Raw genomic sequence first — 26,652 nt, 5'->3', positions numbered from 1 at the left:
AAACCATAATTCAAAAAGAGTCATGTACCTAAATGTTCATTGCAGCTCTATTTACAATAGCCAGGAGATGGAAACAACCTAAGTGTCCATCATTGGATGAATGGATAAAGAAGATGTGGCACGTATATACAGTGGAATATTACTCAGCCATAAAAAGAGACGAAATTGAGCTATTTGTAATGAGGTGGATGGACCTAGAGTCTGTCATACAGAGTGAAGTAAGTCAGAAAGAGAAAAACAAATACCGTATGCTAACACATATATATGGAATTTAAGGGAAAAAAATGTCATGAAGAACCTAGGGGTAAGACAGGAATAAAGATACAGACCTACTAGAGAATAGACTTGAGGATATGGGGAGGGGGAAGGGTAAGCTGTGACAAAGCGAGAGAGAGGCATGGACATATATACACTACCAAATGTAAGGTAGATAGCTAGTGGGTAGCAGCCGCATAACACAGGGATATCAGCTCGGTGCTTTGTGACTGCCTGAGGGTTGGGATAGGGAGGGTGGGAGGGAGGGAGATGCAAGAGGGAAGAGAGATGGGGCCATATCTATATGTATAACTGATTCACTTTGTTATAAAGCAGAAACTAACACACCATTGTAAAGCAATTATACTCCAATAAAGATGTAAAAAAAAAAAGCTGAATTTCCCTTGGACCTTAGAGACTATATGTAATTTGGATAGGCAGGACAAATAAGGACGGCTGAGAACAGGAAAGGAAGAGTACAAGAAAGGGCACAGTGTTTGGTCAACTAAGGCAAAACCAGTCTGACTGAGCTGAAGACCTGGCTGTAAAGTAACAGACAATATTTAAGAAGGTTGTGTGATGCCATTATTGTTGAAGAACTTAATTCCTACCCCCAGAGAGTGATGTTTTATTTTTTCCATTTCTCGATCAAGTCACTCAAGCAAACAGCTCACTTGGGACAGATCTTGCCACTGTATTCAGTGAAGAAAGTCATGATAGCCTTAATGAAAAATGATAGAAGCCCTATATTCTGTCCAGAAAAACAACCATCTAATGTTTATCAAGTACCTGCCTTGTTCCAGGCACTGAACTGTTCACATGTTGCTGCCCATGCAGTAGAATTACCCAGGGAGCTTTTAAAAACGTAGATACTCGGGTCCAGGCTCAGACCTGCTGAATCAAAGTCTGGTGGTGGCTCCTGGGCTCATAGCTACCCCACTAGCTACTTTCTTACAGATCTCTTAGTTCTCATAACTGTGCTATGTGGTGGTTTGCTCTGTGCTACACCCGAGGAGATTGGCTCAGTTAACAGCTTGTCCAGGGTCACACAGCTGCTGAGTGGAGGTACCATGATCTATACTCAGGTCTCTTTGATGCCAAAGCCCATGTTCTTCCTGCTATGTAAGAAGTTAGCAGTTTTTCTATTCCAGATGCTACAAAAATGCCATCTTTGTAGGGGTTTTTTCTCTCTCACCTAGATCTCTCCCTGGTATCCTTGGCTGTACTGTGTGTTTTGTTTAAATGGAAAAATAAATCAAGATTTCCTTTTTGTAAGCATCTCTTTTTTTTTTTTCCTGGTTCCTATATTTATCAGTTCTTCCTTTATTTCTCTAATCCCTAAAACAAAACTCAAACTATCTGTCTTTTCAAATTGTGGTTCTATCTTTTCTTTCTTTTTGCCAACAACTCTCAAACTAGCCTGATGACTTGATTTTCTCAATATTAGCTCTCTTCCTATTAAAAAAAAAAGTTTTTATTTAAAAAAAAAGTTGGAAAATTAATTACAAAGAAGAAAATGGCACCCATAGTCTTGTCAGGCACTTCTCAAATATCCAGTGCCTTTTGAGTCTTGTGTTTTTCCATGTTTTATTTTAAAAATTGGGTCAAATTCTATTTTGTTATGTAAAATTTTTTCCCAACTTACTATAATGTGCATTTTTCACCATCGTCACATAATTTTTTATGATGCGTTAATGTATGCTTGGTGCTTCATCCGATAGGGGTGCCACAGTTTATTTAATTAGGCCTCTATTATTAAAAATTAAAATGGTTTCCAGCTTTCTGCTCTTTTAAATAATGCGAAAGTATGTGTAAATCTCTAATTATTTCCCTAGGATATAGTTCCAAATCTAATTACTGAGTCCAGGGTATATTTTTTAAAGTTTTTAAAAAATGTTAGTCTTATGCCCTGCCCCATTTCATTTGGTCACCAAATTCTATGATATTGCCTTGCAAGCATAAAGGAAGAGAAACTTCCTTTATTTCTGCAATGGCCCCATTCGATGGGATCCCATTACTTCTCCTTTTCACGCTTCCTTGCTTTCTCACTGGAGTGCCTCTTGTTTCTTCTTTGCTAATCCATACTGCACACAGCTAACAGTCAGTCTTCATAAAGTACCACTCTAATGTAATTGTGTGTATGTTTATTTGTTCAGAAAATGCTTCTCGGGCACATATGTTATTTGACTTGCTGAGATATTGCCAGTACCGAGACAACACCCAATTCCCTTGAATATCATCAAGTTTAGGAAATATTAAAATGCATTATCATAAGAGATACAAATAGAAAGTAACTTAAGCACATAAAGAAAGGCTAGTCTTTTTTTACTTATAGTGACACTGAAGAGGTGGCACATGAGCTGAGAATTAAAGAATAATTAGGCATTTTCCAGGGAGAAAAGACATTTAAATATGTGCATTACTTCCGTATTCCTTGGTGAAGACTTTATAACATGGTTCCAATCTACTTTTTAAATCTTACCACTAATGCCGTATGAGCCAACCTATTTGAATTAATGGACTATTCCTGACTGTGCCTTATGCTTTCTGAATTTTACCTCTGGTTATATCTGTCCAGGCTAAAACCTGCAAGGCTTTGCTCTTTTCTTTAATCTCCAAATGCTGTTTTTCCTTTAATGATCTTCTTCTAAGAGTCCATTCTCATTTCCCCCTGCTGGCAGACATCTGGACTGAATCTCTTTTTCTTCTCTAATAGGACTTGGCACAGATCTTATATTAATAGCCATTTTAATATACTTTACCTCTTACCTTCCTAAAAGGACAGCAACAGCCATGTCACCTAAGCCATTAAGAACAAAGATTTTATTTCTAAATCTAATGAATACCTTTCCATTCTTACTTATTTTCCTCTTAGCAACATTTGGCACTGTTGATTCTTCTTGAAATATGCTCTCCCTTTGGCTTGTCATTTTTTCTCCTACTTCTCTGGCCACTTCTCAAGACTTTTTTGCAGGTTCTTCAGTCCTCTCTATGTTCCTCACAAGACTCTCCCAGGCTCCTTTGTTCTCTCACTCCACACATTCTCCCTGGGACATGTCATTCAGGTTGGTGGCTCAAATGATCATCCATGTGCTCATGACTCCTAATTCTAAACCCTTGTTCCAAAAGCCCTTTCTTACTAAAGAGCCATATATGTGATTTTTGCCACTTGGAGGTTCTGCAGGCACTTCAGTATGTTCAGAATTGAATTTGTCATTCCCCCTAAATTGCTTTTCCTCCTATATTCCTCACACCACAGAGTCATTACCATCATTATCAATCAAGGCTTCTTCTAAATGAATGTGACAGCACACTAAATTAGGCACTCAGGCCCTGGAGTCCAAAGACCTGGGTTAGAATCCTGGCTTCACTAGGACTAGGAGTGTGGCTGGCTAGATTCCTTTCCCTCATTAAACCTCATTTTCATCTTCTGTAAAATAGGAGTAATAATAGTGCTTACTTTCTATGATTTTATAGGACTCTTCTGAGGATTCAGTATAGTCAGGCACAGAAAGCACTTAGCACAGGGCCTGGAAAACAGCAAGCGCTCAATAAATGTTACAGTGCAAATCTGATTGTGTCAGCACCCGGCAAAACCTTCTGGGTTTCACAATGCTCCAAGGTTAAATCTACTTCTTTAACATGATTTGCCAGGCCCTCTGTGCCCTGGTCCTTGCTTACCTCTCTGGCCTATCTGCTGTCTCCTTAGTTACACCACTTATCCCAGACATACTGAACTGCTTTCCCTGCCCAGAGTGTACTGTACTCTGAGCCTTCCCCACTATAGCAGAACTTTTCCTACTCAGCCTGGAGGTCACAGCTTAGATAATAGTTCATTTGGGAAGCCTTCCCAGGTATCTTCGTCTTCTGTGTTCCCTATGTGAATGCTTTTCCTACTATATTTGCCCTATATAAATGTTTTTCCTATGGTATTATCACTTGTTTAATTATCCATTTTGTCCATAACTCTCAGTTTCCTGACCATAAGCATCGAGTCAGGTCCACTGACAGTTTTTATCCTAGCCTTCAGCAGAGACCTGGCATATAAAAGATACTCTTTAAATTTTTTGAACCAATCAGCTGCTTGATTGCTGTAATTTTATACCCTGCTATGTTCCAATAAAGATTTAAAGTGGCAAACATAAATATGTATGTACAATAACAGCAGCACCACGACATAAGAAAAAAAAAATTAAGGTAAAGGGACAATAAAGGGATGAATTTAATAGACAGGTTATATGTTACAAGGTTACTGTATACATAAGACATATGATATAAGCTCTATAATCCTATAAAATATAGGTCTATAAATTGGTCCTGAGCTTTCTGGCATCTTCTGTATAAGGGAACTGAATGGTATCATTGACAAGGGCCATAAGGTTAAAGCAAACCACATGCTCGGAAAAAGCATGACCATTTCTGAAGGACTTGAGAGAAAGATCTTTGGTTCCTCACAGAGGACATTGTGCACTGTCGTGCCCAGCAGCCTCACAGCATCTTTAATGTTAACTGTTCCACGTAGCCTCAGAGCGCTTGCCCACATGGGCTAATGGCAGAAGGAGAAAGAGTAGTTCAGTAAAAACAGCCTCATAAGAGCTCCAAACATTGTCTTAACTCTAAAGGTGTGGAGAGACTGCATGTCCTTCAAATCATTCTCCACAAATGGTATTTTACTCACTGAGCTTTGGATGAGAATTGGTTTGTACAGATTTTGGTTACTCTTCATAAAGCATCTATTGTGCAGATATTTTGTATCACGAGCTAAGTACAGGTCCAAGGGCTTTACTCGTAGGTGGAAATGGGTATAGGCTTCTCTTAGGGAAGTTGAGCCTGCTGAGGTTTTACTAAGGAACTAAAGGTGACTTTACGTCTGAACTGAGGGTGGCCAGTGTGGCCTGCAGAAAACAATTGAGATTCATGTGTTTTTGTTTGCAGTACTTAACAGAATGGTGCCTTGCGCATGGTCAATAGACCACTGCCCGAAGCTCAGTCCCTGTCTGTGTGGCCTTTCTCACCTTGTTTCTGGCTGTAACTCCATGTCCTCTGTTCTAGCCAGGTCGAACATGCTTTTCTCATGCTATTCCTTTTCCTGAACTGTTCCCAGTCATCTGGGTAGCTCCTGTTGGTCCTTCAAGACAGTTCAAATGCCCTTTACATTTCAGACAATCTCTTGACCAGGTTCTTGGGCTTCTTTCTTCTTACTCTCGTCATATTCCATGCGTTTGTCAGTCACTTTTTTCATATTTTCTGTAATCAGTGATTTTTTTTTTTCTTTTTTGGTCCATCTCTCACTCGGACTCTGAGCTCCTTTAGGGTAGGTACTGTGTTTTGTTGATTTTTATAGCTGAGGTCCTAGTGTCATGAGTATTACAGGTACTCAGTATAGATTTGTACAAATTTTTGTAGCTGCTGTTTTCAGCATCTCACACACATGCACTTGTGATTAGTAATGCCCCCTACCACCTTCAGTATTCACTGTAGGATACATGTAAGGCTGATTTCCCCGCCCCCCAGATTATCTATACTATTAGAAGGGACATACGGAAGCATATTATTTGCAACTTACATGAACAAGCTCTTGGCATTTGATCATGTGAAAATCAGTATGGAATTGTGGTTCTTAAATGTTTCCCGGTTTATTAGTATTTCTACTCAGCGAGTTTCAGCCTCTGAGATAGTCCTGAGAAGACAGTCATTGCAGCCTTTTGCTTCTCTGTACCACTTGACTTCAGTAGGAGAAAAATCTTGTTCTGGGGGTATGTACTATTTCTCTAACACCGGCCAGCTATAATAAATGCCGACTAGTGTGAAAGGTGAGCCTCAGTGATGAGTTCATGTCTTATGGCACCATTAATAAAAATCCTCAAAATACATATTCTCCAATTGGTGAGATTACCATTTTCACAAATGAGTGAAAATTATATACAAGCTGTATTTTACTCATTCAAAATGCCTAAGTATTGATACTCTGTTATAATGTTTATATTATTTTCTTAAGAGTAGTACACTGAAAAATGCTGATAACTGTTGACACTTACAAAATATGTTTATTTTAAAATTTAGAATTGTGGAAGAAGCTTTGTAAGTAAAATTTGTGGAATTGTCTTCGAGTGATAACTTTCTGTAGGCTGTATACTGACTGTAAAGAATATTGTTACATACATTAAACCCTTCTTTCAGTTTTTCCTTCTGAAAGCATTAGTGAGACAGCTGAACCAACAGCAGAGAATGCTGGCAGCTCTGCCATAATGGTGTTATCTCACCGAGTGGCAGCTAAGCACTAAATCTTTATGTCCTTATAATGTTGTTTTGAAGCAAAATAAGAGTTTCAGTGCGTGTGCACAACGTATGTAACAATATCATACTTCAGCTTCCTGTTCATATGAAAATCAAAGTTTATTCTCACCAAAGCTGAGAATGTTGGCCTGAATCTAACTGCTGTGGACACTTTAATCCAGAAATTCATCTGAACAGGAAATTATGCCTGCCTTTTTGTTTTATATGGTATATAATTTCATTGTGGATGTATCATTTTTCTTTTCTGGGCTTGTCCTAAAAGCCTTACAGCTTTAACTTGTTTCTCCTTTTTTCTGAGCATGTGTCCCATTTCCATATTTTTAAAGGTTATGCCCTTTCTCTTTTAGCTTTATAGATTTTTTTCTTATTCAAAATAGTTTTTCTATATTTTTTCCAGTTGCTAGGACCTTTTCTCGTTTTGATTTTGTTTTTAAATAAATTGATGTTTGTTTTGAGTATTGCAAAGGTATTGTTAAAACAATACTGACCTTGCTGGTGTGCGTGAGTGTGTGCTTATGCGTGTGCACATGCAAACCAAGTTCATGTGCCCTCATTTTTTAAAAATAGATTCTGATCAGAAATCAGTGCCACAGGAACATGAAACTAAATATAGAAGTTATTTGCTTATTAATGTTGAAAATTATCTGAATAGCTTTCTAAACGAAAGAATTTTTTTCCATTTTATTTTGCATAATTATATAAAATAATTGTTTACATTTACTATTATATATTTTATAATATAAGCATCCCTGTATTTATCATTTGATTTCTAAGAGCGCCCAAATGTACTTTGTCATAGAATCTGGACTGAGCAGAACAAGTCCTGGGCAGTTATCCTAAGTTGGCCTTTCTATGCTACATGAAATGTAAGGTGTTGAAAGTATGTTAGTAACTTTCTAATTCACCTGCTTTCTCATAACAAAGTTATGTAGGAGAGGAAAGCACACGTGTTCTCAATAGCTTTCATTCTCTCTGCACCTAAGTACTGCATTTGACCACATGGAGCAAATTGCAGGTATTCTCCTTCTTGTAAGAATACTGACTTGTCAGAGCATGCATGTACATACAACATGCCTATTTTAGTGTGTTTATTTTGTGATAATTAGTAACTTAATACATAATAATTTTCATTGTGACTTAGTCATCTTTTTCATAAGGAATAATAATTGAAAGAGAAATTAAATATAACCACTAACGTACATTTATTTCTTAACCTTTGTTTTATCAAGTGCCTTTTCCAGGCATAGTCTCATTTGAATGTAAAAAACAGCAATCTACAATGTGTTGGATTGTCTTCATTCTAATACTTTACATGAATAAAAGTTGCCTTCATAAATCTTTGAACAGCAAGTGTCCTGTTTGAGCTCTTCTTGTCTTTGTTGTTCTCTGTTGCTCATGTTACATGCCTGTTTGTGGTGACTAAGATACTCCTCACAAATACTTGAGTACTGTTAAGTAAACAGCTGTCTGTAATTCCTTGTTATTTATTATATAGAACACACTTTAAAAGAATCTACAGTGTGTGGTTATTTGTAGACTTAAACAACAAGCCTTTGATACAGTGAGGGTGCTACATAATTTTTAGATGTTAAATATGAGAAATTTGTGTTGAGAGTTGTCTTATCTGTAGGTTAACAACTGTTTGCTTTGATAGATATTACCTCCCCAAACTCTGCATTCTTTGGCTTAATCTTGCATTGTATAAATGTAGTCTGAAAATAGTTTGGGGTTCCATGTGGAAATTTTGACAAAACTTTTGAGACTGCTGTACAAAAGTTTTAAAATCCTGTATTCATAGTTTATTTATGATTTACATCTTTCCCATTTCCTCATAGATTTGAAATGGCCTTTAGCAGAAGATAAAATAAGAAAAACATGGCTCACGGTGTCAAAGCCAGGTATTAAAGTATGTGTGTGCATAGGGCTTGAGGGGAAGACGTATTATTATCCAAGCGAAGAAAAACTGCTTCAGTCAAACATAAACCTTAGCAGTGACCTTCTTAGAAGTCAAGGCATAAGGAGTCGTCCTAGATTTTACTCATTGCACTAAGCTCTTGGTGATTTACAATGTTGATGAGCTAGTTTATAGCAGAAAAGGAAGTATTAGTCAATGTCTTTTCTGGGCACGGTTATCACTGCTCTTGGGTAGGAGATCTGACTGAGTTCGGTTAACTAGCACTCCTCAAAGCTGGACAACAAACTATTCCTATTTTTGCAGACTGCTGTTAGTTGTTATTATAAAAGATCTGCCACTTGGCCCTGATATGCTTCCAGTCAGGAGAGGCACTTTGCACTGTTGGTGTGAGTATATGGAAATTACTTTGAACATTCTTTTCTGGGTCAGGGGATTTACTTGCTTTCATCCAGAACAGAATTTTAACAACCACAATACATTCATAATAGTAATCCAAGCAAAGTTTCCAAATAGTTTACGAATTAATCTTTGTTAACGAAATTATTAATAACCTTTCTGATCAGTAAAAATATCATTAATATGTTGGTTCCAATATTAGTTTCCTTAATAATTCAAGTAGACTGTAGCTGCCTCTTATGTTACTAAATCAGTCATAATGAAGGCTTATAGTTTAATACCTTAGGGATGGATATTGGTGAGAACTGAAATTAGGAAGGATTTGATGGGAAATACTGACTTTTGTTTAGACTTGACAGATGAACAGAATTTGGGCAATGGGAAGCATGTCATAAAGTTTGTCCTGTATGCATTAAATTTAAAATTATGATGAAAGGTGTTTGTATTTAGATATTCTAAAGAAAATACCTTTTTTTCTGTAAATGCAAATAATCTGAATCTTAGGTAAAGCCTATTTTTATAGTTGATACTATATGGTTAAGGCATGCTGGTGACAGCATGAAAATAAAAAATTGTGATGAACATCTTCGTGTGTTCACATTTGGAAAGTTAGTGTATGATCAAGTACCATGGAGACCGTATACCAGGCAGAAGAGAAGGGTGGAAGTGAACTGGCAGAGCAAGGGGAGAGTTTAGGGAACCAGGGCTTGAATTAGATCCTGAGGAACAACAGGATTTGATTTGCTAGAGATACTGGGAGAGTACAGTCGGGCTTGGAGATCCAGTGTTGGAGACTGCCCTGACTGGAACCCAAAGTTCATCCTTTTAAGTGGTAAGAGCTAGAGTTAGAGAGGTAGTCTTGGTTGTTGTGAAGTCTCACTTCTAACAAAGTGAAAAATAAAAGGAGTCAGAAATGGTGGGAGTTGTGAAGGTAGTATTTAGGACTATAAATATTCTGGGACTGGTGAGTAAATTGTTCCCTTCTTAGTATTGTAAGAGAGTTGATTATCTTCCTAAGCAGTTTACTACTTGTTCTCAGATAAAATAAGAGCTGTAGGCTTTCCATCACCATAGTCATCCCAAAATAGTCTTTTATTTTGAGATTTCTGTATTAATTATGTTCAATTTAAAGGAAGACTCAGTAAAAGTAATTGCATCTCATGTTTTTTTTACATCTCTTTTGATCCATGAGTGAGGTATTTGCGGAACTATATGATGGCATATAGTAGGAAAAAAGTATGATTCATCCTAATTACAAAGCTGTTTCCTAAGAAAGAATCATTGGAGAAATATCTTATTTGTGTTTTTACAAATGGTTTTGACTTAAAAAAATCTTGCCTTTTCTGTGTATGGCTGTAAATGGCCATAATTTTATATTGCAGTTTTTTTGTGTGTGGGACCACTTACTTAGTGCCTGTCACCCCTAGTGATCTACAGAGTTAGCCATAAAATCTAAGCCCCATCCTCTAATACCTACCCCAAACTTTAATAGCTGTGCCTTAAACCATGTTTTTAACGTTCAAAACCCAGATAGGGAGTCCCTTGATATGTATTGACAAATATTGATTTCATCTAAATCAATCTTTTTCAGCAGTAGTTGGCCAATTTGCAAGGTTCAATACTCGTGGACTTTGATGGATTCATTTTCTAAAACATTAGCAACTTATCTGAAATTCTAGGTGCCAATAGAATCTTTGGATATAAAGCCTTAGAAGAATCCTCTGGGTACAACACTAGGATGTATTTGTTGACCTTAGAGAGAGTAGTTTCACAGGAATGGGGGTGCCAGAAACCAGATGTGAGTGGAGTGCAGATTGATGTGAGTGAGTGGAGACAGCAAGTTTACATGCTTCCTACAGGGAATTTGCTGATAAAGGAGAAGAGAGAGCTGGAGCAGTCAACAGAAGGGGAAGCCACATCAAGGATACTAGGGGAGTTGAGTGTTTTTAAAGGCTGAGAAAACTTAATAGAGGAAAAGCTGGACGAGAAATGGGTGAATGATGGAGCAAATTTTCTGAGAAATCAGGAGGGGTCAGGAACAGAAACAAACTTAAGGGGATTCCTCATTTTCTAAGGCAGGAAGCAAGGCTGAACTTGAATATATATTTTGGTTTGGGGAGTAAAGGGTGAGAAAGTGAGGGGTGCTCTGATGAAAGGCTCTTCTATCAGGTCAGAGGTTACGTGGTAATGTGATGATTATGGTAGGGAGGGGAGGGGACAGAGGTGAATAATGAGAGTTTGGAATAGTTGCTGTGGAAAATGAGAAAAGGAAGCTGATAAAAACAATAAAAAGCATTGCTGGGCTCTCCGACCTCGTGCTACAGGCCCAATCTAACTTCCCACTGTAGCTTTAAGCTCCATCCAAAGTGGAGACTCACTTTGCCCTGCACTGACCTCACTCCTTCTCTTCACCTTCTGCAACCGTCTTATGTCTTCTGCCTTTCTTCAAACCTACCTGTTCTCTTATGCCCAGCTCAGGTAGATCATTTCTTGACCTCTTCAGCTGGCAGTGCTATCTATCCCCCTCCAGTCTTCTACAATAGCTGAACCACTCTTAAGAATTGTGTAATTTGCAAATATATTTTATCTTCTTTCCTAGATTGTAGGTTCCTTTGGGGTAAGAATCATGAGTTTGTCAGTGTCTCTGTTTCTCTTTCTCTCTCTGCCTAGGGCAGTGCTCCTGTGTTGTTCAGTAAAAGTGAATGAATAAATTAATGAATGAAGTAAATCCACCAGATTATATAAGAGTGGTGGATGGACCTCTCTATGAACCAGTTCATTTTATTTTGTACTTTAATTAGCTCCTTTGTGGGTGGGTATCTAAAGTGTTGGCTCACACAAATTTAAGACATAGCTAAGTTAGCTAACAGATATAACTAGTCATTTATTGTGTATTAATTAGGAGGATATTGTTGTGGCTTATTGTTAAAATAAAACTCAGTATTTAGATCCTAATTAATTTGTATTACAGAATTTTATTTGGTATTATTCATTTGAGGAGCTAAACCAGAAGTTTCTCAGATGCTTCTAATTGCCTCTTTTGCCATATGGATATAGAAGTACAAATAGCAATCACAATTCAAATTCCATTTTTATAAACTCCAAGATCATAGGCTTCATTGGTTCATGGAAGTGCAGTAAAAAGTAGTCTTCTGCATCACCACAGCAATAGCAGCATTCCCTACCTGATTGCCATTGCCCCTACCCAAGGCCCAGCAAGTACATACTTGAATTTTTTCCTTATTTCAGCGATACTGGTCCATCCATTTAGATCCAGGTTTTCCTACCTCAACCCCAGCACAGTATCTCGCAAGATACTGCTAAAATGTCACACTCTCACCTTGGGGAAGAGTGGTCAGAACAGATAAAACCTTCAAATTCTAGGTCTGTCTGGGGACATTGTCCAGAGTAGGCCAGTGTATTATCAAGTGAAGTGAATATAATGCAGAGGAAGGAGGAAAGGAAATCTTGCCGAAAACTGCCATCATTTCTGTGCCAGGGTCTGCCTATAATGTTAAATTTCCACCCAGTGGATTTTTCAGGCTCCTAGGTATTGGTGTACATATCGTATCTGGTGTTTTCTTTGGATAATCACTCAGGATTTTAACTTTGTTTTAGTTTTGTTTTCTTCCCTGCTGAAATATTACATAGAGATATTTGAAATGGGCAAGAAGATGAGAGAAAAAGGATCACTACTAGTTTTGGCCATCTCGTCCATGAAGCTTCCTGCTTCTATCAGCTAGAAATAGTCTCTCCCTTCCCTGAATTTATGTAGCCATTTAACTGTACTTGTATTAAGACAACTCAGTTTTAGCCAGATACGGAAGCAACCTAAGTATCCATCAGCAGATGAATGGATAAAGAAGATGTGGCGTGCACACACACACACTCCCTCTCCCTCTCTCTCTCTCTCTCTCTCTCACACACACACACACACACACACACAGAATACTATGGAATACTACTCAGCCATAGAAAGAACGAAATAATGCCATTTGCAGCAACGTGGATGCAACTAGAGATTATCATACTAAGTGAAGTCAGAAAGAGAAAGCTGAATACCGTATGATATGACTTACATGTGGAATCTAAAACATGACACAAATGAACCTATGAAACAGAAACAGAATCATGGACATAGAGGAGAGACTTGTGGTGGCCAAGGGGGAGGGGTTTGGGGGAAGGATGGAGTGGGAGGCTGGGGTTAGCAGATGTAAGCTATTATACAATATATGGAATGGATAAACAACAAGGTCCTACTGTACAGCACAGGGAACTATATTCAATATCCTATGACAAACCATAATGGAAAAGAATATATAAAGAATGCATATATATGTATAACTGAATCACTTTGCTGTACAGCAGTAATAAACACAACATTGTAAATCAACTATACTTCGATTTAAAAAGAAAGAAATTTTGCCATTTACAACAACATGGGTGGGTCTGGAGGATATTATGCTCAGTGAAATAAGTCAGACAAAGATAGACAGATACTGTATGTTTTCACTTATATGTGGAATCTAAAAAATAAAACGAATGAATATAATACAAACAGACTCATAGATGCAGGGAACAAACTAGTGGTTATCTGTGGGTAACTAACTAGTGGTAGGGGTAGGGAAAGATGGCGAAGGTGATTAAGAGGTGTAACTTAGGTGTAAAATAAATAAGATGGAAGAATATATTGTACAGCACAGGGAATATAGCCAAAATTTTATAATAATTTTAAATGGAATAAGTCTATAAAGATATCAAATCACTATATTGTACACCTGAAACTAATGTAACACTGTAAATCAACTATACTTCAGTTTAAAAAAAAAGATGCCCCAGTTTGTGTTGCAGTTGCATACATGAACCTCACTTTTCTACACTGTTAGCCTGTTGCCTACTCTGCTCTTGCTCCCCTTTTTTCCCAGCCCTCAATACATATAACCAAAAACAGCTTTGTTGTTTCAGTTGTTAATTATACTGGTTAGCTGATTCATATCTAGAATGGCTTATTTTTTAAGAGGGCTTCTTGGTGACTTTAATGCATCCATTCAGGATATCATATGTTTTGTAGGTGCAGATGCCACAGTCTTAAAGAAGTTTAAAGAAGATCACTGCTTTCATAGTGTAGAGATTGATGGCATATGGCTACACTCTGACAGTATTCTAGAAGGTTCTCTGGATTTCTTCTTGTAATTGTCTAGTTAATTATTGTCTAAAATTGGTCATAGTTGATGATGCAGCCTAAGGAAAGAAAAAATCTTTCAGTGATGACAATTAGCCTGACTTTTTTCTGCTTTAAGGTTCCTAGACCTCTGTAATGATTAGAATCCATAAGAACTGGCAAAGCCATTCTAGAGCCTGATATTAAGGTCTTGTGTCTTCATTGAGGTCCTTTGCTTCTCAAGCACATCATGAAGTATCAGTGATCTTTCTTTCAAACAACGTTTCTTGATGCCCATGGGAAAGGAAGAACCAATCGCTGTCCTGATAAGGAACCAACATCACTGTATTTTAAAAACTCTAGGCTTCCTTAAATGACATAAATAAAGGTAAAGTGTTAGATATAAGAGTGACTTTGTAACAGCCAAGTTACAATCTCTGTAAGAGAAATATGAGCTAAATAAGAGAAGTTATCTCAGTCATCTGTGGGGTGGCTACTTTCCTGTTGCCCTCTCAAGTGAAAGCAATTCATCGTCACATCTTACTACCTTATGATGTTCTTAATTCACCTCTGACTTAATGTACCTTGGAGTTCAAAAAAATTTTTTTGATTCTTTTTTGAGCCTTTTGTGTCTAAATACAGCAACTTTTACTCCTCTCACATATCAGTCAAACCATCTCTCCATTCTCTGCCGCAGCCTTCATTTCAGTGTAGAGAGGAGACTTAGCACCTGGCTTAGCCTTCCACTCCATCCCTGGTCAAGCCATCCTCGTAGGTAATTTCATGTATGTGATGACACACTGAGCTCAGTTTCTTGATCTCCCCGTTATCCATGCTGCTTCATACTTTGAATTTTGTCTTCTGGATTTGCTCTACCTGTTAAATATTAAATTTAAACATCTCATTCTCTGATGACAGTCTCATATTACAACTGTCGGTTAGTTATGCCCCCTGTAGCTGTTCTTTACTCTCGTGAAGATCTCTCTTCCCTAAATGCCTTTATTCTTTTTCCCTATTCATAATCATTCACCTGCCTGCACTCTTTTCTCCAGTCCCAGTTATACTCTGTGGCCCATCCTTTAAACCATATTCTTGCCAGTATCGTCAGCACCTGAGCCCTAGTGCCCACTCCTGGTAGAGGTGCAATCCTGGGTCTCGCCAGGTGACTGCCTTTGCTCTACCTGCACTGGCTTTGAGCTCCACTGGAGAAAATCCCCCAAAGCATTCAGATTACTGCCAAAATAAATTCTTTGTTGCTGTATTAGTTTTCTAGGGCTGCTGTAACAAATTACCACAAACTGGGTTGGCTTAAAACAATAGAAACTTATTCTCTTACGGTCTGGAAGTTAGAAGCCTGAAATCAATGTGTCAGCAGGCACGCTCCCTCTGAAGTCTCTAGGGAAGAATCCTTTCTTGACTCTTCTGGCTTCTAGTGGTTGCCAACAATCCTTGGCATTCCTTGGCTTGTGGCAACATAACTCCAATCTCTGCCTCTGTCTTCACGTGGCCTTCTTCCCTGGGTCTGTCTTCTTCTTACAAGGATCCACTCATTTTGGATTTAGCCCCCGGCCTAATTCAGTACAGCCTTATCACAGTTTAACTAATTACATTTGCAAAGACCCTATTTCCAAATAAGATTACATTCTGAGGTTCCAGTGGACATGGATTTGTGGGGTGGTGGGCGGCGGTGGGGATGGACACTCTCCAACCCAGTATAGTTGCGGATCTCCAAAGAACCCTCAGTGCTGGCTGTTTTTCTGTATTTTCCTGGCCAGTTTTCCTGTTCTCTGCAGTAGCAATTTTAAGCCTCCCCTGCCCATCTTCAACACTCCAGCGCCCATCCTCCTGCCCCCATTTCTTTGGCAAAGAAATCAGACACCATCAAACCAGAACTCCCTTCTCTTTCTTCCCTCAGACCTACAGATTAGCTGAATCTATACTCATTGCTTCCTGTTGTAATGAAAGAGCTCATCCTCCTGTCTAAAATTTCATTTCATTTTTTTCCATCTCCACAATGTATCCCATAGCCTTCTGCCCCCTCAGGAAACTTCAATTTAAACTCTGTCCCCTTTCTTTACCATAGCTTTAAACTTGAACTTACTAATGGTTCCTGTCTTCAGCATTTAATGTCATTCAGATGTCTTCAGTCTTTAAAAAGAAAAAGGAAAAAACTGCACAATTGCACAACACTTTTCAATCCCTGCCCCTAGTCCAACTTTCCCTCTACCTCTTTCTTCCCTTCAGATACAAGCTTCTTAGAAGAGCTGGGGACGCTGTCACTACGGCCTCACCCCTAATGGCTTCATGAGCTCTGTAGTCAGTCTCCCACCCCCGTGTCCCACTGAACTGGAACTGTCTCCTGTGTCGTAAAACCCAGATCTTGTCCCTTTTTGCCCCATCACCAACACTTGACCCTGATGGACATTTCCTTCTTCTAGAAACATTCCCTGCCTTGAGGGTAGTTTAGGGAGAATTGGGGGCCAGGATAAACTAGATAGAACTAGAAGACTTCTGAGATCTCCCTCACTTCTAGGAAGCTGATGATTTTCTGAGATTTCAAGAATCTTCAGTTCTTTTTGTTTATAAAACTTCTTGGCAATTTGTGGTTATTTAAACATGGTAGTGCTTTAAAAAAAAATAACGTTGACTACAGAATGCAACATCTTTCTCATGCGGTTACTGTAATTTCAAAGAGATTATTTTTAGTAACTGTATTTGTTATTATAAAATTTCTCAGAAATAGAAAACCCATTAGGGAAACTTTAAATAGAAACTGGCTGTACTGAATTTAAAATTCTAAGATTCAAAGATACAGACTCTGAGGCATTAAGTTATCTTTTGAAGTTCTGAAGCCTGAAATGTCCTCTTGTAAGAATATAAGGTGTTTATATGTATAAAGATAGGCTTCTTATCTAATTTAATTTTACAGAGAGTAGGATGACAAATAATATAAGAGAAAATGGAAACTAAATGGTATGAGTTAAAACTTGAAGTTTATAATCTCCTCCCTTTCCTAACAATATCTATAGTATGAAGAACTCAGCTGTTTACGGCAAAGTTTTTTTTTTGAACAGTTCTCCCTTTAGACAAATAGTTTGACTCTTGATTTGAATTAAATCAAGTTGCTCCACTTGATTTTAATTCAAGAACAATGTTTAAAAGATAATTCCAAATGTCCCCAAGTCTTCCTGGCCTAAAGATGCAGATGAGTTTGGGTTAATATCAAAAAGTCCTATCTTGGAGCCCCTCCTGCATGGCTGCTGAACCTCATCGTCTCTGTCCAAGTGTCCACCAAGAATTTCCAAGTCTTGCTGTCTCATGGGCTCTGACCTTCTGGTAGAAGTTCTCCCTGCAGTCCATGGGCATGAGACACTGTGTTACTGCCTTGGGTATGGCCGCATGTCTCCCCAAGTTGCCAGCTCCCCAAGGGCCAGGCAGCCCTGTATTCTCTCATCCTGACAGAAGTCCCTCTAGGAAGGAGTTCCTTGAACTTTTGATCAGAATCTTCTCTTTCCCTGGGACTCAGTCCTTGGGGAAAAGCACCTTGCCCTCCTCTTCTGCCCTCCTTTTTACCAGTTTCTGCTCCTGTGTCTGGGCCCCAGACATCCTCCTAAGAGGGTCTCTTTACTCTGCCCTACCATTTATGCACATAGAGGTGAGGAGGGGGCAGGAAAGCGGATGCAAAGTCATATGGAGTTGCTGGTACAGCTGTTGGGAGCCAGAGCTCCGGGATTCTGAGGCTTCAGACTTTCCCCTTACCTTTCAGTCTCTGCCCCTTCCCCCTCAATTTTGTCCAGCTGTAGCAAATTAATAAAACATCCAATGAAAGCCAATCAAAACTTTAGAAGTCTTCAAAAGTTGTTAAAATGTTTTTCCTTTCCAATCTGAATTGCTACAAACTTGATAGTTAAACAAGATTTTGATAAACAGTACATTTTGTAAATTCTGCAAATTGGTTGTTTAGCAAATTGGCCTGCTTTCCAGTTCATCAGATATTAAATCTCAGTTAGGTTCACTTGGAACTTCCTACTGCCATAGCCCTTTCATGACAGTGAACTTCAGAACACTTAAAAAAACATTATGTCTTCAAATTCCACATTTAGTTTTATTGAGAACAAAATGTTGTCATCTCTCTGGGGTTTATAGTTGGTGTATGCAACACAGTACCAAGAGGTCTTCTAGGATATCACGTTCTTTGCAACAGAGCTGGATGCTGACCTTGCTTTTATTTATTTTTAATTGGATGAATTGAGGAAGGGGTGGTACTGGAATCTGTATTTATCCTAAGCCTGGAGAATCACTCTGAGGGGTGCCATGTTGAGGAGAAAAAAGTAGAGAAAGGGGATAGTGTATTGCCAGCTACTAAAGATTTAAATTAAGACATACAGCTGAATAAGATTATATTTTTCTCCTGTTCACCTAATTCCCAAATTATAAAACTATTGAAATTGGATGTCTGTTCTTTAAGCACTAGTATTATTAGAGTGAATTAAGTTTATGTATTACACTGTAGAAATGAAAGCAACAAAACAAACCACAGATTTGTATTCCCGTAGATAGATAAACTGTAAATAAAAGCTATTTTATCTTTGTTATTCAAAGCATATCAGTGTATCCTACTATAAAGGGATGAACTTCCACCCACTGGTTTTGTAGTTCCCTTTGGGTCTGCTATTGATTGTACAAGCTTTTTGTCTTTGACGAATGTTTAGCAACAGGCAAGGATGCTTTCTGGCTGTTTGTCCAGCATTTGAAAAGGACCCCTTGTAATAAGTCCCAGCATCCAATCCGCCTTCAGCTCTGCCCTTCTGGTGTATTTGATTTCACTCATATAGTCATTCTATTCCTAGAGTATCCAGAGAAGAGTCTTGGAACCTGATTTGTCTATAAGAATTCTGGATCCTTCTGCTTAGGAAGGGCCTTCATCCAAACTCCTAGTAATTCTAGAATATTTGTGGGTGAAGAAGATGTGGCTTAAAACATCACTTAAAATAGTTTTTGTCAGCTATTCACTTTAAGCTTCCAGCACTGATCTTATAATACTCTAACTAGGGCTTTTGAGAGATTGCTTTTTAGATAGGAAAAAAGGTAGTTGCTTAGCTATCTGTTAGCTGAAACAGTTTTATAGGTGGCAAGGAAATCACTTGACTTCTAAAAAGAAGTGAAGAATGCCTTAGAAAGAATAAGATTTGATTTGCCCTACCAAGAAGCAATAAATCTATTTATTAGCCATTCAGTGTGACGGTGGATCTAATATATATTCTGGGAGTGATGAGGCATGGCTCCTACACAGCAGAGGGAAAATAATAGGCAAATTACAAATTTGGAATGGAAATTTGACATTAAAACAGATCATCTTATGTTTCACTGCTTGAAACTCAGAGTTTTGGGAACTAATTACCTAGCAGCAGGTAGTAACATGGGTATGTTAAATATACATAGAAAACTCAGATACTTGAGCATGCAGAAGGGCCAGGTCAATGTATTTTTACACAAATAAAACAAGTTCAAGGTTGCCAAATATCATACTAAAACAAGAAAGAACGGTAAGTACCTATAAACCAGCAAGGATGTGCCTAACTAAGGCTAATTAACATGCCAGCCATTACTTTTCCAGATATCACTAATGAAATACACTGTATGATTTGTAACATCAAAGCATGCTGTGATGATACAAGTTTAATGTTCTAAAATGTTCTCTTCTTTTCAGTCCTTTAACTTAGAGCTAAATTTGGGTAGCTGATATGCAGTTTGCTTTGCATTTGTCAATCAGCAGATAAAAGGGTGCTACTTTCACAGGTTAGGGCATTGTAAAAACAGTTTGTATAACTAAAATTGTGTGTATTACAACTATAGAAGAAAAAAATGTTACTTTCCAAACTAGAGTGTGATGATCAACCTGCTAAACTATCCTCATCACATTTGTAAAATGAGGATATCTGCCTTTTAGGATTATTGTCAGCAACAAATGACATAATCTCTGTAAAGAATTTAGCTCAGTACTTGGGCCACACTTATGTGTTCCATAAACACATCATAATTATTACTAATTAGCCGTTCAGGTACAGATCGCAGCACCTGAGCTTTGAGTTTAGCATTGAATTAAGAAGTAGACTATTTATGTTGCATCCTTTAAGGTGAAAACATGAAAGTCCTTTTGGAACTTTTTTTTTTTTGCGGTACGCGGGCCTCTCACTGTTGTGGCCTCTCCCATTGCAGAGCACAGGCTCCGGACGCACAGGCTCAGCGGCCATGGCTCACGGGCCCAGCCGCTCCGCGGCATGTGGGATCTTCCCGGACCGGGGCACGAACCCGTGTCCCCTGCATCGGCAGGCGGACTCTCAACCACTGCACCACCAGGGAAGCCCCACCCATTTCTTAGTACTGAATTCCTCCCATCTTTTATCTATTTTCTTTGAGGTACTTTCCTGTAATATATTATTACTGGTGTACAGCAAGCTCTCCTGACCTTCTTCCTTCTTGTCTGGTTTCCTATTCCTTGTCTTTTTCTTAGGCCCACTCTTCCTGATTCTTACAGTAGACCCAGAAGTTTTCTTCTCTTAAGTTTTCATCATTCATTCCAATCACTGTTGTATTGAGTACAGTTCTGTGCCAGCTCTAACTTGCGCTACACTGGTACCTCCCCCTGATCTTCACTCTGCTAAACTTGAATTCTCAGTGCCTCCTGAACACATTGTGCTCATGCTCAACTGGAACATTTGCCCTTGTTTGCAATGCCGTTCTTACCCGTCCATCAAGACTCAGCTACTCTCAGCTTTTGCTGACCTTAATAAGGTACGTTTAAAAATAATATGTTAGGAAGGTTTATTTATATCAAGGTGATATTTATACTAGTGTTTTCAAATAATAGGCCTGCATAGTTTTCCAGAAGAGAGCCTGAATTTTGGGATTCTAAGTTTGAATATGGTATGCTATCACTTTTCAAATATTTTTACTACATGCCAAGAACTGTTGTAGTATTTCTGGGCGATTTTTCAACACTAAAGTTCCTCTGTGAGTGAAGATAATTATTGAAGTGGTAAAACAACCAAAGCAGAACACTAACTTTACTTCAGTATATTATTTCTTTTGGTTAAAGACCAATAAGACCAAGATTGTGGGTTTAATCCCATGTGGGCCAGTTAACTTCCCACCAACAAATACTTTTCAGTATTCACATGAATATGACTAGTTTAGCACAAACCCATTTATCATGGTCAGTGCTGCAAGCTTCATATTCCAAGGTTAGCACATGCAGAAAATAATACATTTTAATGGAAGCATTTAAGTTATTTGGCAAGGTTTCTGTTTGCTTTTTTTTTTTCAGTGCAGTGCCAGAGACATACCAACAAAGTGAAATAAACATTGCATGTAAGTTCTTTATAAATAGTGTAATTCAGTTGGTGTATCATATAAATAAAAAATTCAAAAATGCAGAAGAAAGGAATAGCATAAATTTGGGAACAAGACAGGCTTGGGGCCAACTCCAACAGTGGGCTATTAGGGCGAATATAGTGATGGGGCGGAAGGGGCAGCTCGTTAGGTTGGGATCCACCCAGCTTCCTTCTCAAAAGGCTTTCCAGTGCTAGGCTGCAGTACTTAGATTTAATCAAGTAGACAAATAGAAAACCCATAGGGTTTTTACCAGGAAATAATGGGCTGATAAGTGTGTACGAGAGAGATTATCCTTGCAGCTATGTTAACAGTACAGCAGAGTAGATTACTGAGCTTTTAAAACCACAAACACTTTCTGCTACTGTGGATCATACTGGATCTTACCAGCAGCTTGGAAAATGCCCCTCAGAAGAGTGTATAGTTCATTCCTTCTGCACTGGACAACCAGGTCCAGTATTTGAACCCCAAGAGGTAACTTCTCAAGGCTCTCTTTAATTCATGAAGCCAGCCTTTAGGAAAATGGTTAAAGGGGTGAGGCTTGTGTTAGAGGCTCACCTCTTCCCTTCTGTGCTCCTCATCCTGGACTGAGATCCTGCTCATCTTCCACCATCTTAGGCTTCTACCTGGACACACAGGCATTAGGGGATTGTTCTAAACTCTGGACTTGTCCAAAATCATTAGTTCTGTGTCTCATTTAAGAGCTTTTCACAACCGGTTAGTCTAATCAGTTGTTTCTCCCAAATGCCTTTCTTTTTCTTCCTTTCTGTGTATTATGCACATTCAGTAACGGAGAGCTTTTGTTTTAATGATCTGAAATACAGGAGTGATTCTAATGGCGGAAAGCTTAAGCACCATGGCCATCTACTTGGGAGGCTTTGTGGGCACACTGATCCTTGAATGGTGCTCTTTCAATCACATTAACTCAGCCCTTGTTTCCCATCCCTTGTCTTTAGATTGATCACATTTAAATTTAGAGAAAGATGAGATCTCTAGAAATGGAGACTACAACTTTCTTTCCGAGACAGTAAAACATAATAACTTAGAACATTTCAATGAGGAAGGAATTGAGCTAGAATCATAATTCCATGTCTTCCTAGCTGTGTGACCTTGCTGATTTATTTAACATCTTATTAGTAAATGAGAGTAATAAAGCTTTACCTAACACACTGTGCTGCTTCAGTGAAATAAAATATATATAAGAAGCTTAGCACTAACATATAATGCAAATTATATAAGAAACAAAATACGTAAGAAATAGTATCTGACACAGAGTAAACACTCAAAAAACTATTTCCTGAAAGTTGTAGTCTTTGGTACAGGGAGTAAATCATCAAAGAAATTATTCAAGAAATGATCCCAGATTTTTCTAGAAAGATGAATGTCTAGATTGAGAGAGCCCAGTGAGTGCGCAAGATAATGAAAGGGAAACACCTACCACAAATCATAATCATTATTAAATTTCAGAATACCAGCAACAAAACAAATATCCTAAAAGCTTCGAAAGAGGGGAAATAACATTCAAAAGATCAAAAATTAGAATGGCATCACAATTGCCCAAAGCAACGCTGGTAGAAAAAATAGAGAAAGTCCTTTAATCTTTTGGAGGAAAATGGTTTCCAACTAAGAATTCTGAATATAGCTGAATTCTCCATCAAGTGTGAGGACAGAATAGGTGTTGTCAAAAATTTAATATCTCAAAGTTTACCTCTCATGCACCTTTCTTAGGGTGTTAAGGGAGGATGAATTCTAACAAAATAAAGAAATAAACCAAAAAAGATAAAGATAGAAGATTCAGGAAACAAGGAAAACAGCCTAGGAAGGGAATCCCCAGGCTGATGGTGAAGGAAGATCCAGGATGGTAGCCGCACAGCAGACCTTGAAGACTACAGTCCTGATCAAAGCAGAAGCGTGGGGGGTTCCACGAAGAATGTCTCCAAGAGGGTGAAACCGATAGACTGCCTGGTGTGTGTGAATGTACTGGAAGGAGATTTGTACTTCTGGCTAAGTTTGGGGATGAACTAATGGCAGGTCTCTAGAAAATTAAGCAAAGGGAAAAATAAGGCTGTTATTAACTCCAGGGAAAATGATTAGTAGCACAGGAAAAAAATGTAATAGTTACTATACAACTACATTGTGAATATCTGCCTTGTTTTTTAAAGTAAACACCATTGACCTTATCAATATTATGATATAACTGTATTAGGGCCATGGAGGAAGGGAGGAATGGGGAGAAATGCTACAAGAAATGCTACAAAAATCCTCATTTTTCATAGTAGGAAGTTGACAGATAACAGGAAAAAGATTTAAAAACTTAGGAAATATCAGCATAGGCATTTTACATAGCTATATGGAGGTAAACATGAGAATAAACAGCTTAAAATGTTAGAAATGATTATCTTTGGGGAGTGGCATTACAGGTTAGGGAGGAACTGGGCAGGTGATTGCTTTTTATATTGACTAGAAGCCACGATCATTACTAATGCTCATCAGTATGGTTCTCCTCTCACTCCATATGTGTCCAAGCTCCCTTCCAGCTGGTCAGGACCGTAGGACCAGCTCTGGCCTAGATAGAGCTGAAGAGGTGTGTGTCGTTTCCGGGCTACAACCCTGCGACAATTCAGATTCTCCTTCCCAGGCCTCAGCAACCCGCAAGGGACAAGGACAGACAGAAATGCATTCAGTAGTCTGGAAATCTTTCCTCTGTTCTTTAGAACTGTGACTTCTTAGCTTAGAGAAGACTAAGAGAAGATTAGGCAAACTTTTCTGGAGAGGGCCAGATAGTAAACATTGTAGGCTGTGCAGGCCATAGTTTCTTTTGCAACTGCTTATCTCTGCTGTTGTGGTGCAAGGGAATAAGGGTCTGTGTTCCACTAAAACTTTATTTATGGACACTGAAATTTGAATTTGATGACTTTCATATGTCATAAAATATGTTCTTTCGATTTTTTCCCCAACCATTTAAAAATGAAAAAAACATTCTTAGCTCACAGGCTGCACAAACAGAGGTAGAATTGGCCAACCCCTGCTCTAAATATTCAAAGAATTGTTACTCACAAAAGCTAATAGTGATCTCAGGTGGCCTTGGCCAGCAGCAGCTTGAAGCAGGGTTTCAGTTGCCAGCCAGAGACTGAAGTCAGGCCGGGGCAGTGCGAGCACTGAATCCTAGCCGCTAGACCACCAGGGCCCAGTGGCCAGTGACAAGGCCCTGGCCCTTCGGCTTTGCAGAACAGAATTCCCACAAAGATGGAAAGTAGTGAAACATGTAAAGTGTTTATTAGGAGGAAAAAGAGTACAGTATGTGGGGAAAGGCACAGGGGCAGACTCTGAGAGAGAGTAGTGCCCTCGTGGTAGTTTCAGTCACTTATATGGGGCATTTCTTCCGGGTTTCCTTTGGCCAGTCATTTTGATTTACCTGGTTCTGAGTCTGTATTTGGTATATCTCAGGATCCTCCCATGTGTGTCCATGCATCTCTCAGCCAAGATGGATTACAGCGAAGAGGCCTATGGGTAGCCTTGACATCACTCCCCTTTTGACCTCCATGGAGCTTTCTAGTCGGCAAGGTCTCCTTGACTTTGAGAATGAGAAATATATGGTCTCTTATCTGGGCAGGGCCCAGCCTCCTCTCTCAATTGTCCAGCTATTTTCATCTTGGAGTATTGGTCCACAGGGAATGAACTCCAGCTGTTCACCCTGGGGGGCCTATCTATCTCCTGACTCAATAGTATCATACTGTTTGTTTTTAGGAGACAGAACTAACACCAAGAAGTAGGAGTCCCCAGGGAATCAATTTCAGTCTCAAATTTCCTCACATAATGAGAGCATTTCTACAAATTAGAGCTGCCTACAATGAAAAAGGCTGCCCCAAGGTGTCCCTGTGCTTGAAAGTTTCACCCAGAGGTGGGAAGGCCCACTTGGTGTCCATGCACCCCTTTCATTCTTATATTTCATGGCCCTGTAAGAGGATTAAGAGCAATCATTCTGATAAAGCTGTTTTAATGTTTTCCAAAGTACAGTCACTTCCCACTGCTTTTAGGACAGTGCTTAGAAAAAATTAGACTAGAGCGTGTGTGTGAGGGGCGAGGGTGGGGGAGGCCATAAGTATTTTAAATTAAGCATTTGTGGTGCCAGGGTTTGCAAAGACGACTTGCCAGCTTAAACATGTTTGCACACGGCAGTATTTTCTAATTTAAATTCAATCCATCTCCAAACAGCCCTAGCCTAGACTAGCTGAAGGTATAAACTTCATTTTCATCTCATTAGGCCACCTGGAAGCTGCAATCAGTGAGTAGTCTTGAAGTCAATAGTCTGTCTGCTTCATTAAAATGTTAATTTCATGGCTTTAATTCTCTTTGTAAAATGTACCACTGCAGGACACTATATGCAGATTTATTCTAAAGCAGATCAATTTGCATGTCACATTTTAGTATATTTATTTCTCCAGATTTCTCTGTGTATTGCTATTTTTAGGAATTGCTTTCATGTTTAAAAAAGTGTTTAAACATCTAAGATATTTAAGGCAATTTCAGCCTAGTAAAATTAATTTTTAAATAATTCTGAAAGCTACTTTCCTCATCAGTGACATAAGTCCCACTTCTTGGAGTGAAATATACATCCCTTTTTTCCCCCCTATGGCTCTGAATCTCCACCTTTAAAGAAAGATTCAATAGCAGTTTTGGTGAACAGTCAGAATGAATCTAGATAGTGCCAGGTAGAGAAATGGGTGAGCAAAATCTTTTGTCATATGAAGTCTTCTCAATTATCTTTTATGTTTTGAAAGTGCCAATTTAAATACCAAGTTCACATTTTTACTCCTCAAAATCTTGAGTTCGGACTGATTTCCCACAAGGGAACGTTAATCAAGAGATAACCAAGAGGCTGCTGCTGCACTGACAAAAACTAAGGCCCCCCTCGCAGTCAGTGCCCCAAACCAGTAATCAGAATGAGTGCACTACACAAACGCAGATGACAGTGCTGTAGGGCCTAGACCCTTGTGGGTATCTGGACTCCTCCTTACACACATGTGCACCTTTACATCTTGCTGATTTTCCTCATAACTATTTTCTCCTTTAGGTCTCCCTTGCAGACTTCCTTTCCTTTTCTGATCTCCAATGGAAAGACCATTCCCCAAAGTTCTGTCCTCTGCTGTCAGCTCTTTTCTCATTATAGTCTCTCCCTTAGAATACACCTCCATGCTGTGACTACCACTATCATCTGTTTGCTAATGATTCTCAA

At 38.8% G+C, this 26,652-nt stretch overlaps 1 protein-coding gene across 6 annotated transcripts in view; it reads left to right on the top strand.

Moving 5' to 3' along the window:
- The window catches only part of LCLAT1 (lysocardiolipin acyltransferase 1), a 192,104-nt gene that overhangs the window by 118,964 nt on the left and 46,488 nt on the right, over positions 1-26,652 (top strand). For 4 of the 6 annotated variants that reach the window (XM_060169063.1, XM_060169062.1, XM_060169065.1 and 1 more), the window contains one exon: positions 8,388-8,450. The exons of 1 other annotated variant lie outside the window; for it this stretch is intronic. In XM_060169063.1, coding sequence (XP_060025046.1) covers positions 8,388-8,450 — 63 coding nt within the window. Of the gene's footprint in view, positions 1-8,387; positions 8,459-26,652 lie in introns of all 6 variants that reach the window. One more of the 6 variants, XM_060169066.1, reaches the window with a different exon arrangement.

The sequence above is a fragment of the Lagenorhynchus albirostris genome, chromosome 13 (assembly GCF_949774975.1).
Source record: "Lagenorhynchus albirostris chromosome 13, mLagAlb1.1, whole genome shotgun sequence".
Taxonomy (NCBI): domain Eukaryota; kingdom Metazoa; phylum Chordata; class Mammalia; order Artiodactyla; family Delphinidae; genus Lagenorhynchus; species Lagenorhynchus albirostris.
The sequence above is the reverse complement of the archived record's forward strand: the minus strand, read 5'-3'. Positions and strand labels throughout refer to the sequence as shown.